Below are 14,937 nucleotides of genomic sequence, written 5' to 3'. Positions count from 1 at the left end.
AAGATTTTCTAAAGCCTTCATGATCCATCGCTAATTTCAAGGGTTGAGCAGCTGACCTTTCAGTGATCTGCCATATACCATCCATCCATCATTGCCTTACTGGTCGTCCCCCAATATAATGACCCACCACCATTTGTTCCATAATAACTTTCTCAGGTTATTTCCATCTCTATGCCTAACGTGACCAAGTACATAAGTTTGCATCTGTTGATTTCCAATAGCAGGATCTGCTTCTCTCCAATAATATTTCTAACATTGGCATTCATCTTTTTTTCCTGACAGACATACAGCATTATATAAAAACGTTGTGCAAATCCTTGAACACAATGGAACTACTTGCACGAGAACAGACTATTTGTGTAAATAAAGGTTTGCAGGATTGGGCTCCAGTGTTGCAAATTCAAGACACTGACACACCTCCTAATCTTCCAAAAGAGATGGCTGGCAGGAATCAGTACTTAGAGAAGCATATCTGTCCAAGTAAGAGCTCTCTCTGTCTACAATGGCCTATTCTTTCATCAGAAATGGCAGGTGAAATTTTTAGTCTCTGGCACTTCACAGGCCACCCAGTAGGGGGTTCTATAGCTCCATGCGTCCACCAAGATTTTTCATTATAAGCAAGAGATTTCACCTCTAGTACATGTTTCTAACCTCTAGATCTTGGAAAAGAATCAGCTACAGACCAAATACAAAAAACAAAAACCTACTAGAAAACTGGAACAGAAGCTTTACAGCTTTTAGCACAATAAAATTTTTTTATTAAAACCTTAAACAACGTAACAGAAGAAAAGAAGCAGAGTGGGGAGGAAGGAGATTAAGAGTGATGAGAGGGAGCAAAAACTCCGACCCTTTTGCTTTTCTACCGAAAGCCTGCAAGAGCCATCCATGCTCACTTGTTACCTCTGAAAATAATGCTTCCTCTCAGTGACTGACAAGTGTCAATTTGTGGTCAGACTGCATGATTAGCACACGAGTTTGATTTTAGGATCATGCAAATCTGCACTGCCACAGAGAGAGCTCCAGGACAGGCTTTGCCTACATGCATGAATAAGAACTATATATGCATGAATAAATCGCTATGAACGTTCTCACTGACTACAAACATGCAGCCTGAAGCTGCTGATCTTATACGATTAGTCACTATGAATTCAGCTCGGTACAGGCCTCTCTGCTTTATGCATCTAGATTCTAAATATGTGGAAAATACCCAATTGGTTTTACATATAAACTGAAGCCAGCATAATTTCATTTGTAATATTTGCACACATTATATAATTTTAAAAATTAACAGGTACAAGACATGCCATAGTACTTTCAGTAACTGTAGGCCACGATCCTGCAATTTATGGGACTGCTCACATGCATAAGAGTTTGCAGGATCAGCCCACCCAATGAAGTCAGCAGGAGCTGCGGGACACAGCACCTTGCAGAATCAAACCCTTTCGGTGCTTGGTAACAGACTCTTGTCTGAATCCTGCAACCCTTACTCACACAAGCACCAGGATTAATGTCAGTGGGAGAACTTAGAAGAATGAGGGCTCCAGGATAAAGGGCAAATTCTACAACCCTTACCCAGGCAAAGACTCCTTATTCATATGACCAATTTCGCCAACTTCAGAGAGGGTTGCAGGATTTCACTCAAGTCTTCCATTTACATTGCTAACACAGACTTGGAAACCTTGTTCAGACTGAAGTCCTTAAATAAAGGAAAATAAATCAGAAGAATATGCCTTGTAGCTTGGAACCCAACTGTACTATTTTTCACTTGTTCAGTCATGCATACGTAGGTTAGCTGAGAGCTGGGAAATATCCCAGTGAGGTCACGGAGAAATGTTGCTCACACTCCTTTTCTTCTGCTGCAGTCTGACTTCTAATTGAAAGCATGTGCTGGATCCTCCCTGGAAACTTTGCTGTGCTGTCTTATTATGTGTACTATGCTTGGACAAATAACTATCAATTCAAGTGATTTAAACGCTGTAAACACCCATCTTTATCGTTTTTAAGCTAAACTGGATTTCCATGGGTTTCCATGGGCTTCTTCTCCCCTACCACAAAACCTTCAGTTATATACAAATGTTACTGAAATGTGAATAATTATGTTTTAATGTCCATACACCTGATCTTGCACACTGCTGAATTTTTATGTAACACACATATATAGCAAAGCACTTATTTGATTCATTTGCATGTTTTTTAACTGATAGGGGGTTGGGGGAGGAATTTCACTCAATGGTGCATAGCTCACTATATCACACACAGTGTTGATGAGAAATGTACATAATGAGTCACTTATAAAAAGATCGACTGACTTCCAAGGCAAAATAGCTACATACATACATAAGAGCTATAAGTCTCACACACCATCCCTCGATAATGCCATGAATAGGTCTTTGCTTTTCCAAAAATGTAGCTATGTTTAAGTTGGCATTGTCTCAGACAGGTCCCAAATCCTGTTTATCTTACTCGCAAGATTACCCCTATTGACTCTAATGGGACTAACACATGGGTAAGGGGCGAAGGGACTGGCATAGAGATCCTCCCCTTCCGCTCTTAAGTTTAACTCACTAACCATGGAACCTTACTGGAGCACGGAGGTCAAAGCAAGTGTCACACACTTTGCAGAAAGCGTAGACGTTGTACTGTGATTACTATTACATACAGTAACTCCCCACTTAACGTTGTAGTTATGTTCCTGAAAAATGCGACTTTAAGCGAAACGATGTAAAGCGAATCCAATTACCCCATAGGAATGAATGTAAATAGGGGGGTTAGGTTCCAGGGACATTTTTTTTTGCCATACAGTACAGTACTATAGTTGGGAGGTGCCCCCGCCTTACCCCACGCAGGCACAGCCCACTGGCACTGGAGACAATGAGGCAGGCAAGGAGGCTGAAGGTGCTGTAGGCTAGGAGAAGCACTTTGCGCAGCAGCAGTGGCAGCTTCCCCTACTCTGCAAGCACCAGGGACAGGGGGCTCAACCCTCGGCCCGCTCACTCCACCCCTTCCCCCAAGCACCCACCCTTAACCTGCCTCTTCTTCCGCCCTCCCCCTTTACTCCGCACGCCACGTCCTCACTCCTTCCCCCTCCCTCCCCTGCCTCCTGCCCACAGCAATCAGCTGGCTTGTGGCGTTCAGGAGGGAGGAGCGAGGACACGGTGCGCAGGCTCCCCCTCCCTCCCCTGCCTCCTGAACACCGCAAACCAGCTGATTGCCGCAGGCAGGAGGCAGCGGAGGGAGGGGGGCACGCCGTGTCCTCGCTCCTCCCCCCTCCCTCCTGCCCGCGGCAATCAGCTGGCTTGTGACGTTCAGGGGACAGGAGGGTGGGGGGAGGAGCGAGGACTTAGCCCGCAGCCTCCCCCCTCCCTCCTGCCTGCAGCAATCAGCTGGTTTGCGGAGTTCGGGAGGCAGCGGAAGGAGGGGAAGCCTGCGCGCTGAGTCCTCGCTCCTGCCCCTCTCTCTCCTGAACACCACAAGCCAGCTGATTGCTGCAGGCAGGAGGCGAGGGGAGGAGGGGGAAGGCGCTGATCTGCGGGGTCTGCCAGCAGGCGGGAGGTGCTGTGGGTGGGGGCGTAAGGGAGCTGATAGGGCAGCTGCCAGCTGTGGACAAAGCAGACAGCCAAACGACGTTATAGTGAAGTATTGCACAACTTTAAATGGAGCATGTTCTGTAATTGATCAGGGACATAAGATTGAAACAACATTAAGCAAGAGGACGTTAAGTGGGGAGTTACTGTATTATACTCCACAGCGTATATGAAAAAATAAATCAGATTGTACCTTCCTCTCCTTGACCCAGACTGCCATCTCCCACGGGAAAACCCACAGGAGGGAGCAAGGTAAACGAAGAGGTGGACAATCCTATGAAGTACACCTGGCAAAGTTTTCCTTTATGGAAGGGGATTGAGGAACCACAAATTTTAGAGATAGAGCCCCCTCCCAATTGCATAAAGGGCAATTAGATCTTACAAATCTCTACAGAAAGTACAGGAGCTGTCTTGCAGAGATGACTGCTGGCTGCTACTCTACTCTTCCCTCTAACCTCAGAAAGCATGGCCCAGCAAGAGACTTGAGCGCTCCTCCCCACCTGCAGGGCATGCATTAGCAGCCTCAGAGAAAGATAAGACAGTCTACAGCTGTTATTTCCACCCCTCCTCCCCATTTCTGCACAGAATTATACAGGATCTGCAGGGATGATACAAGAACAAAGGGACATTCAAAGACATTAAAAGGTAGGAAATTCAAAACGGATAAAAGGCAATACATTTTCACACAAGAAGCAATTAAGCTGTGAAACTGATTGTCATAGGAAATAATTGAGGCCAAGAACATATCAAGATTTAAAAAAAAGGCAGGTGGGGCAGATTGGGAATTTATATGGATAACCAAAAATAGCCAGAGTTGTCATAATTAAAGATAATAAAAATGCTGGAAAGGATATTAAACTTCATGCTTCAGGGTTTAAAATAATCTCTAATTTTAGAGATCAGGATGAAACCTATGTGGAGGGCAGATTATCCCACACTGGCCTACTGCAGATTTTTTACACCATCCACTGAAGCAGCTGGTTCTGGCCACTGTTGCAGACAGGATCCTGGACTAAATGGACAGCTGGTCTGATTCAGCGTGGGAAATCCTATCAGGGGTTCTCGCAACAAATTTTTGGTGGCCTCACAATGCGGCCACCACCTCTCACTGTGGCCACACTTACACTTTCCCCCTAAAATACTTAATTAACTTTAGGAAAAACAATTAAATATGCACAGATTCACATCCAAATCATTGTAATGTATATTTGTAGGGTTTTTTTGGCAGACTCAGTAACAAAAATAATGTGGTCTCCCCTTTCGCCCCCCCTTCCCATCCAGGGCATAGAGGGTCCTGGGGCTTGCTGTGAATACTTGTATATTTGTTAATATCACAGCATACTTAGTAGCTACCTGGGAGGCTATGAAAAGTGATAAGCGATATTAATAAACATACAAGTATCACTTTTCACAGATAGCTAGTAAGTCTGCTGTGAAAAGTGATATTTGCATGTTTGTTAATATCACTTTTCTCAGCAAGACCCAGGACCCATTAAGCCCTGGATGGGAAGGCCAAAGGGGGAGGCAGCAGGGGCCAGAGGCGATGGTGGTCAAGGACTCCCTTGCTCCTGCAGCATTGTACCCCACCTCTCTCCAGAGGCGGTGCAGGGTGGCGCATCCAGGAGCAACAAGGAGGGAGAGGGAGGGGCCGATGCATCCCCTCTTCCCCGTCACCACCCAGGAAGCTGTTGTGGCTGCACAAAAAGACCCTGGTGGCCGCATGCAGCCACGATGGCTGCACTTGCGAAACTGGCTGCATTTGAGAAATATTGTCCTATGTTCTTATGAGAGCAGCACCTCCCCTGTGACACCTAGTCTTCAGTTTTGCCACGCTATCCCTGAAGGGGCCCGTGGATGGTGTCACAAAGGAGGCACTCTTCCCCACTATTCTCAGGGGGCTGGGGAAATCCACACACGGAGGGTTCAGTCCATGCATTAATTCTGGAGAGAATAATCCAGGTTTTAGAGGTCACCTCTGCGCTCCAAGGGTTTCATTTTCATGTGATGTCACCAACATTGCTCATTCTGGGCATGTTTATTGGGGAGGAGCTGGCAAGCTGTGCTGGGAGCTGGATGTTGGCAGTATGAAAAAAACCATTGTTTTAAATTGGTTACATTCTGAACAGAGCTCTTGTCTGGGGGCATTAGGGCCAGATTTGTAAAGGTATTTAGCATTATGCAGTGATAGTTAGGTCCTTAGTGAGACTTTCAAAATTTTCATCTTTAGGCAGATAAATACCTGTAAAAATCTGGGCCTTTGTGCACAAATTGAATCCTGATACAACAGGTTTCTTATTTTAAGATCTATAGCTCAGACTATGCAGAGGTAAGTTACAGCACCTAACAGTATTCCTTTCAAACAACAGCCTGACAAATTCCCCAAAACAGGAATTAAAGAGTAAAAAAGTTTTTTTTTTTGTTTCATTCTATATTTAACATAACTGTTTATGCACACATGTAGAGCCCAAGGAGGTTAAAGGCAGAGAAGTCTGGTCTCTCAACTCACTGGCTTTTTACATACATTCATACCAACATTATCATTATTATGATAGTGCCTACAAACACCAGTCTAGGTGCTCAGGACTTCACTGTCACAAGCAAAGAGAATAGCCCCAGCCCCAGTGATCTTGCAGACAGGGTGTCAGATAAGATACTTGGTATAAGACAGAACACAAAAGACAAAATGAAGTGAGGAAAATTGACCGAAGGAAGAGGAAATGAAAGGAACACGGCATTAAAGGAAGGAAGGAAAATGGCATTAAAATGGAAGTCTCTGCTATCACTCTTAGCACTGAATTCATACAAACTCAGAAACTCAGCATGGAACATGGACCAAAAAACCCCCAAACTGACAAATTTCATTAATTCATCATGTACTCCAGATTTTTGGATGGCTTTATTATGAAAGTAGCAAGTTTTATTAATCTTATAACATTACAGATGAACCACTAATTTTTGCCATCACTGGCCCATGCTGTTGAATTATTTGGTGAACATCAGCTGGTTTCAATGGATTTACGTATAACCAAGTAAAACTTGTTTCAGAGTAGCAGCCGTGTTAATCTGTATCCGCAAAAAGAAAAGGAGGACTTGTGGCACCTTAGAGACTAACCAATTTATTTGAGCATAAGCTTTCGTGAGCTACAGCTCATTTCATCAGATGTAAAGGAGACTGAGAAGAAAATGAAAAAATGTGTCCTTTCACTGAAGGTCCTTAGCAATAGTATGCAACCAATGCCATCCTGAAAGAGCTGAATCTAAAGGCCATTAAGGCAAATAAAAAAACTGAATTTCAGTTGGACTACATTGCTAGAAGCCTGAAAATGGAAATCTGTTCCCTTTTGTCCACCAGACTGAACAAACTCTGTTAATGAACTATTGACATTGTCAACAGTGAAATGGGGCACAATAGATGCAGTGTATTTATCCGTATTGTCACAGTACTGTAACAGCTGCTGTCTTTGGAAACTGCTAAATTGCCTCTGTAGAGCTCCCTTCACACATACATTAAACTCCCAGATGGTCTTGTAAACAGTGTATAAGAGAGCACACATTACCCGTAACCTATTGTGTTCAGAAAGTGCAGAAAAATGCGACAGTCTGCTAGTGTGTGTAATCCAGATCATGCAGCCCTCAGTCTTTCCTGGTGCACTGCAGATGTGACACAGAAGCAGCTGAGCATCTCTTTTCCATTCACTCCTGCTTTTGGCCTGATGTAACAGGGAAGGAAGGCAGAGATGATCCAGCATGAAACAGAAGTTCTGTGTCAAGAGATAATGTGGAGGACGATGGGAGAGCTCTGATATGCCACAGCTAATTAATTATCAGTGACACCAACATTCTTGTGAAGGACAGAGAAACACGTGAGGAGGAAGAGAGGAAGCAGAAAGTAGGCCAAACAAAGTGAGACATAAGGGGGATAAACAGCCTGGGAAAGACTGACGAAGAAAGGAAGAGAAAAATCAGACTAGATAGGGCAGGGGTGGGGGAGGAAGCAGCCGGAAGAGAAGCAATCTGAAAAGAGAAATACAGCAGAACAGCCCTATGAGACAGAAGAGACTGTGTGTACTCAGAGTGTGTGTGATTCTCTATATTTTTGAATCTAATTACCCTGTAAGGTATCTACCATCCTGAGTTTACAGGGGTGATTCCTTTAATTCTATTTACTTCTATTTCTATTAAAAGTCTTCTTGTAAGAAAACTGAATGCTTTTTCATTGTTCTCAGATCCAAGGGTTTGGGTCTGTGGTCACCTATGCAAATTGATGGATTTTTACTAAATCCAGTGAGGATTTTTACTAAACCTTTCCCAGGAAGTGGGGCGCAAGGGTTGGGAGGATTTTGGGGGGAAAGACGTGTCCAAACTATGTTTCCCAGTAAACCCAGTTAGAGTTTGGTGGTGGCAGTGAATATTCCAAGGACAAAGGATAACATCAGTTTGTACCTTGGGGAAGTTTTAACCTAAGCTGGTAAAAGTAAGCTTAGGTTTTCATGCAGGTCCCCACATCTATACCCTAGAGTTCAGAGTAGGGGAGGAACCTTGACAACATGTAAAAAACTTCAGAAGGCAAAACACTGAGCTTTGGTCTACACTTCAAATTTGTGTCAGTACAACTATCTTGCTCAGGTGTGTGGATTTTCCTGTCAATATAGCTACCGCCTCTTGAGGAAGTGGAGTACCTATGCCGATATAAGTAGCAACTTCACTAAGCACTGCAGCAGCTCCACCTTTGCTGCTGCAAATCTGTAAGTGTAAACAGGCCCTGAGCTGCAGAACTCTAATCTCAAACAAGCCACAATCAGCTTGCAATCCCCTCTTAAAGATTTCAAATATGTATTTCTTCAGTATTCTCTCCACCTCTTTTTTTAGTATTCCTAGAGCAACAGTAGCCAACATGGGTCTGTTTTTTTTCCCATTACCTTATTTTTGCATAAGCATCATTAATGCTGTGCAGTTCTGGAAATAGTGGATTGGGAGGGGGATTCACTAAAATTTGCTGGTACTGTGCAAAAAGGAACATACCAGCACAGAATATTAGCTTTGTTTTGAACCCACAAGTAATTACAGTCCCACAAAAGGAGTGGTCTACCATCTCTTTCTAAAACTTCTGCAACTGAAAAGTGGAAAAAAATTTTAGCTTACAAAATTAATAACCATTTTTAAGATCAAACTATTTTAGCTCAAATTTTAGGTGTCTGCTTCTTGAAAATATCCCTTGACTTTTATACAATGTAATTTGACAAAATGTATAAAAATGATAGGATAATCTAATTCTTCTGATGCTACTTAAATGTACCTATGATAACCAAAAGTACTTCCAGTTCCTGCTATGCAATGCAAATTTGACTCACAATGCTTTCACTGCTTCCATAAAGATTAAAGATGCAAATAATACTCTGCCTGACACTTTTGGAAAAGCTAGGATCAACAGTATATCTGACTCAGTGCTAATGCCTAGAAACTGTGTGACTTTCTACTGGGTGAAATATATTGAAAATTATGGAAAAATGTGATTCTTCTTTAAAATGCTACATGCAGAAACCTGAGATCCAAAAAGTGTATCTAAAATGGGGTCATACCCCCTATCTGTACCAAATATATTATAAAATCCCCTGCTTATATCCAAAGCATCATTTAGTTAAAGAAGATTTGACTGTATGTGTGGCCAAATGTGCACAAGTCCTGGTGCATAAATATGAAATACAGACTGTACAGAGAAATGCAGTGATACTTCATTACCGCAAAGTCATTTTTCACAGAATTTCATTTTAAGAAGTGGGTTCACTATAACTGGAATTATCAGCTACATACTACAAATACTCAGAAACAATTCAGGACTTTGATTTTATCACATTCCCATGTTTCACTGTTAGGGTTACCATATCTGAACATTCAAAAAAGAGGACATTCTGGGTGGTGGGGGGTGAGACTATTTGCTTGCACCCCCGCCCCCTGGGCCCACCCCAACTCCACCCCTTCTCCGCCCCCATTCCAACCCCTTCCCCAAAATCTCCGCCCCACTGGACCCCTTCCCCCAAATCCCCGCCCCGCCTCCTCCCCTGAGCGCACCACGTTCCCCCTCCTCCCTCCCAGCTTCACAAAACAACTGTTAACTGGGAGCTAGGGGGGAAAAGCGGGCACTCTCTCGAGTGATCAACATTCACTCTTTCTTGAATGATCAACTCTTCTTTGGGGAAAAATAATAATGGCAAAATCCCGGACGTTTTTAGATATTTAAAAATTCCTCCCGGACGGCAATTTAAAAACCAAAAAGCCGGACATGTCCAGGAAAATACAGACGTATGGTAATCCTATTCAGTGTAAGTAGTTTCCATCATTAGCCAAAGAAAGTACAGTTCTTGAGATTTAAAAGATCTTAACCCCCAAATCATAGAATTGTCAGCATTAAAAATAATGTAGGGAGATAGAAGCTCTCAATGACTGTGGTATTAGGGCTTAATTCTTCCACCCCCTCCTCATGCATATCATTCACTGTGGAAGCCTACTGAAATAAGGGTGACAATTTATATGGGAAAGATTGCTCACAGAAGTGAGGGCTGCAGGACCCAGGCCTTGCACAGGAATTAAATCTCCTGATGTGCTAAAGAGATTTACTCTTCCCTTACTATTCATCAGTTATAGTTCATGCTATATGGGATGACCAAGGAGGGGCATCAGTATTCCAGTGCGAGTGAAAATGCACAAACGGGGCCTCTGAAACATGTAATTAAGGCCTAATATTTTGCAAGAGTGATCACTGATTTGGAGGGCCTCACTTGATACCTGATTTTTAGAGGTGCTGAGTACTCACAGCTCCAGCTCTAGTCAGTAGGGCCTATAGGTGCTCAGCACCACTGAAAATCGGGCCCAAAGTACGTTAAGTTGAGTACCCAAATCAGTAGGCCTTAGAATTGGCAGCCAGCTCAAGGGTTTTCAGATTTTACACAGCAAGGTTCCCCAGTTGACTGCAGGGGGCACTCAGTGCCTAGACTGTCAGGTAGCATTCCTTCCTCCCTCAGTGTTAGCTGAGAAAGGATGAGGAGGGAAAACAAGATGAACTAAAATGAGCAACTCTACATTTTCAGAAACAGAAGCGATTTCCCATGAACCTAGGATATAGCACAGGAATCAGGGAAGTGGTGGGGGGGAGAGAAGAATATATTCCAGATATTTTTAACAGGACAAAATGACAACACAAATAGATGGAGACCTGCCTGGCAGGAGTAAAGAAAGCAGGAGACTTGACTGACTGACAGAGCCTGCAAGACATATTTCACTTTGAATTACTCTAGAAAAAAATTATTTTTTACCACCTTAGCTTGGGGAAAACTCTGTGATGCTACCTCCAACCGCAAGGACCATGTCTTTTCTCACACAGGTCAGAATCAGAAGTAACCCCATTGAAGTCAGTAGAACTACACTGGTACAAAGGAGCAGAGAATCAACCCTCAGAATTTAACTGTCCATCACCCTGCACTGGGGCTCAGCATAGGATGGTTAAAGAGAGACAGCAGCAGCAAACTTCCATGTTCTCATGGGAAAATATACACAAAGTCTGGACTTTTCCCTCTATTATTAGCCCTGTAAGTCTGCTCTATCGACTGTGCTTACAAATGGGAAATACACATTTGCTCACTTTTCAACACCAGTGCTTCCCCATCCCACTCCCCCCCCCCGCCCGAAAAGCCCCCGCATCCCTCAAAGTGTCTTGGGCAAGGGTGGGAGGTGTTAAATCAGTGTGGATGGAGCAGTAAACATAGATTATGTCAATTAGGATCACTTGGACCCAGAGCGGGATGGGACAGGGTTCTAAGAACTCTCTCTACAATGACGTCCACAGGGTGCATCCGAATTTGGGACTCGTGCCTATGATGACTGAGTTCGGTTTCCCAGCAATCCGGGCCAAACCTCTGGCGCAGATTCTCTCCACTGCCTTGTCTGAAGGGTCACCAGTCTGACTGAGCCAAGCGGTATTTCACAGGCACGGTACAAGGCTGTAACTTACACAGTGGAGAATCCAGCCCGTTAGCTGGCGTTTAACCCTTTCCTCCCCACCTCAGTTCTGCCGCCCTTCAATCGCTCCGGGAAAGCCACTCAAACCCACACAGCCAACAACAGAGCCTGACTCTCCCCAGCAACTGAGTTACCTCTCCCCACCCTCTCCAGGGTGTGTACCCACATACGCCCCGAGCCAGGAGCAGGGTCTTAGGCAATAGGAAGGAAGCCAGAAGCTGCCCAAACCTTGGAGCAGGGGGGACTGTGACAGCTCGGGGCGGTCCTCCGGGAAGGAGTCCAGCAGCCTCCTGAAGAGGCGGCCCAGGTCCGAGTAGCTCCGGTGCAAGTAGAGAACGTTCCTGTCCGACCACTCGGTGCGGATCTCGAAGAACTCCTCCTCGTCCCCGCGCCGACTGATGATGAGTCTCCGGATGCCGTTCACCCAGCAGCCCCTCACGTACATGTTCACCAGAGAGGTGCCCTCAAACACGGCCGAGGCCATCCTGCCGCTGCCCGCACATACCCCGGCGGGGAGCAGCCTCCTCCAGCTGCTGGGGAACCGACGGGTGGCTGGGGGGAGGGTTGCAAATCAAGGGGGGGGGGTGCGATCCGCAAAAAGCACGGGTTGAGTCTCCTCCTGCGCTGGAGGGAGGTCCCAGCCCTGCCCTCTTCCCGCTGCAGCTGTGCTGCGTGTCACACGCCCGGCGGGCAGCGGCTCGGCGCGGGGACCCCGACGGGCAGGAACTTTTCCCGACTTTCTTGCACTTTGCAGGGCGCCGGGGTAACGACACAAACAGCTCCCTCTGTCTCCCAGCTTGGCCAAGGGGGGCAGCGCCCTTTGCAGCCCGATCCCGGGCACTCCCTGCACACTCAGCTCTGGCTTCGCCCGGGCCCTTTCCCCACGCAGCAGATCGAGGAGGCCCCTCCAGGCAGACACCCACCCCCTGTCCCTCCGGCCGACTCCTCCGCGCCCCGGGACTCAGCGCGGGGGAGGGTCGCGAGTTCCGCTCGGGCTCCGCTCCCCCGGCCTTGGCTTCCTCTCTCCGGATCCCGCGGGGGATGGACAGCGGGGGCGGGATGCTTCCCGCCCGCTTCCCTGGGGATGGCTGGTCGGAGGCTCCCGTCGGCTGGCTCCTCTGGGGCAGCGGAGGAGTTTTGTCTCTCCCGCGGCCCTGCAGCAGGCAGAGGCTGAAGCCCCCGCGCTGCCTTCTCTCGCAAAGGGACTCGAGGGCAGGGTTATTGCAACGCGATCGCCCCGCCTGGGCGGCTGCTCTGCGCGCTCCGGCCGGGGCAGCTCCCCCCTGCTCGGTGGCGCTGCTGATCCCGGCTCGCTGGGGAGGGGTCAGTGCAAAGCCTCGGCCAGCGGAGCCTCCTCCTGAGCTGCGCTTGCCAGGCTCCCCCTCCGCAGCAGCAGCGGCGGAGAGCCCGTAGCCAGCCCCCGCCCCATCCTCAGCGCCGAGCAGGGTCCCAGCCGAGGGGCAGGGGCCTGCGCCTCGGGGTGATCTCACAGACAGCCACGGAGCGGACGAGGAATTTCTCTCCCTCTCTCCCACTGCCCCGAGAAGTTTTTCTTACAGCCCCAGCGGCTGGGAAGAGACCGCTCTCCCCAGCCCCAGCCCCAGGCTCTGGCTGCTGCATTAGCTTCCAGCCTGCACGTGGTTTAAAAGGCAGAACCCGCTGCTCTGGTGAGCTGCCTTTCGCAGCGGGAGTGCCGGCGGCTCTGGAGATGAGTGCCTGCCACATCGAGCCTCCCCCTCCCACGCAAGATTAGCTACAGCAGGACCTGCCCTCGTGGCGTGTTACTGAGGAAAGAGCGAGACTAGAAGCACATACGTGGTTCGGGATTACAGAGGCAAAGCAGGGGGAAACCTAGCAAGCTCGCTGGTGCTTTCCACCAATCTGGCCTTACCTCTTTGCCCCCGAGGGCCAGCAGCACCCCTGACTGAGCCTGCAAAAGCATTGCGCGCGTTCTTGCAAACATACAGTACAATTTGCTTCACCCCCACCCTAAGCAGATCTCATTCAGGAAGAACCAATGCTGGGGCTATTCCATCCCACTGGATAGCTGGGAGACTGTAAGGTCTATCAGGCAAGAGAGCTATCTGCCAAAACTAGAGAGGTGTCTATGATAAGGGAGGGGGGGGGGTGTTTGTTGTTCTAGTTGTTTGAAACACCTGTGAATCTGAATAGTAAGTGGTACTTCCCAGACCCAAAGTAAATGAAGGCACAAAACCAGAAGTGTTTGGTTGGGAGTACCTGCACGTCGATGAAGAATTTTTGGTCTTTGGCAAGGGAGTTCTGCTCGCTTACAGCTCACCAGCTCTGACAGAGCAGAAGTGCAGTTAGGGAAGGGTTGGCACTTTCCCTGGACCCTACAGTGGCAAGGAGAGAGGTGCTTTCTTTGGAAGACCTAAGGTTCCCACATTAACTTGCTACTGTACTCAGTAGCACATTTAGAGCTGGTTTGCTGATGTGATAAACTCCTAAGGTTCCTCAGACCAGGATTGCAGCCAACAGACCAACAGCTGAGGATGCAAGGGGAGTGCAGATACAAGGAGTTACCAGAGCTGTGGAACAGAAACCTATAGGAATGGAGGGATAGCTACTCTGAGGGCATTGCAGCTGAATCAGCGTGGGTGGGATGGTTGTGTAGCTTTTTCATATGAAAGGTACTGCAGATTGCATTGTTGTTTACCTTTATTGCAGATATTGCTGAATTTTAAAACCCTTTAAATAAAGAACCGGTGAAAAAGATGGTTGACACTTTGTAAACTACATGAAGCCTTGAGTAAGCAAAACCCTCTCAATTTTAAACTTGTTGGTAGGAATTGCTGATAAGTCACTATATCATTCTGATGCTTCAAGACACACAACAGAAGAATTTTAATCCTTTTCCCAGGGACACACACACAAACTGCCCACACTCTATTGACTCAACTTCTTTATCAGTACAGCTGTGTTGAATCCATTTTAAAGCACAAGAGAACATCAGAGAAAAAAGCAAACCACAACTGAACCATATTTCCCCAAGTTGCTTTTTATTAAAGATTATATTGATTTTTTAAAAAATCTGGACGAATAATACCCAAATTCCTTAAGATTGAACTGGATCCTGCCCCAGTCAAATTAAATTGCCAACAAACTGACCTCCATAAAAAAGCAGGATTGGGCCTAAGTCTCACAAATAGAAGTAAACCAGATAAGCAATTCAGCAATCTACATACACATTTCACACATTGCTACCACAGCAGACAGTGCAGTGTGTGGTAAAGGCCCACCCACTTCTCCTTGGCTCACCACAAAAAGATTCTGTTATCACTGACAGACAAGACCTCTCTTCTGTATTCGTTATTAGCTG

General features: G+C 46.5%; 1 protein-coding gene across 1 annotated transcript in view; it reads right to left on the bottom strand.

The window, feature by feature from the left end:
• PXDC1 (PX domain containing 1) overlaps positions 1-12,138 on the bottom strand; it is a 32,649-nt gene extending 20,511 nt beyond the window's left edge. Inside the window, exon 1 of the mRNA XM_077809134.1 lies at positions 11,826-12,138. Within this exon, the coding sequence (XP_077665260.1) occupies positions 11,826-12,081 (256 nt within the window). The 5' untranslated portion in view covers positions 12,082-12,138. The remainder of the gene's footprint in view (positions 1-11,825) is intronic.
• Between the last annotated feature and the right edge of the window lie 2,799 nt (positions 12,139-14,937).

This window comes from Eretmochelys imbricata, chromosome 2 (assembly GCF_965152235.1).
Source record: "Eretmochelys imbricata isolate rEreImb1 chromosome 2, rEreImb1.hap1, whole genome shotgun sequence".
Taxonomy (NCBI): domain Eukaryota; kingdom Metazoa; phylum Chordata; order Testudines; family Cheloniidae; genus Eretmochelys; species Eretmochelys imbricata.
The sequence above is the reverse complement of the archived record's forward strand: the minus strand, read 5'-3'. Positions and strand labels throughout refer to the sequence as shown.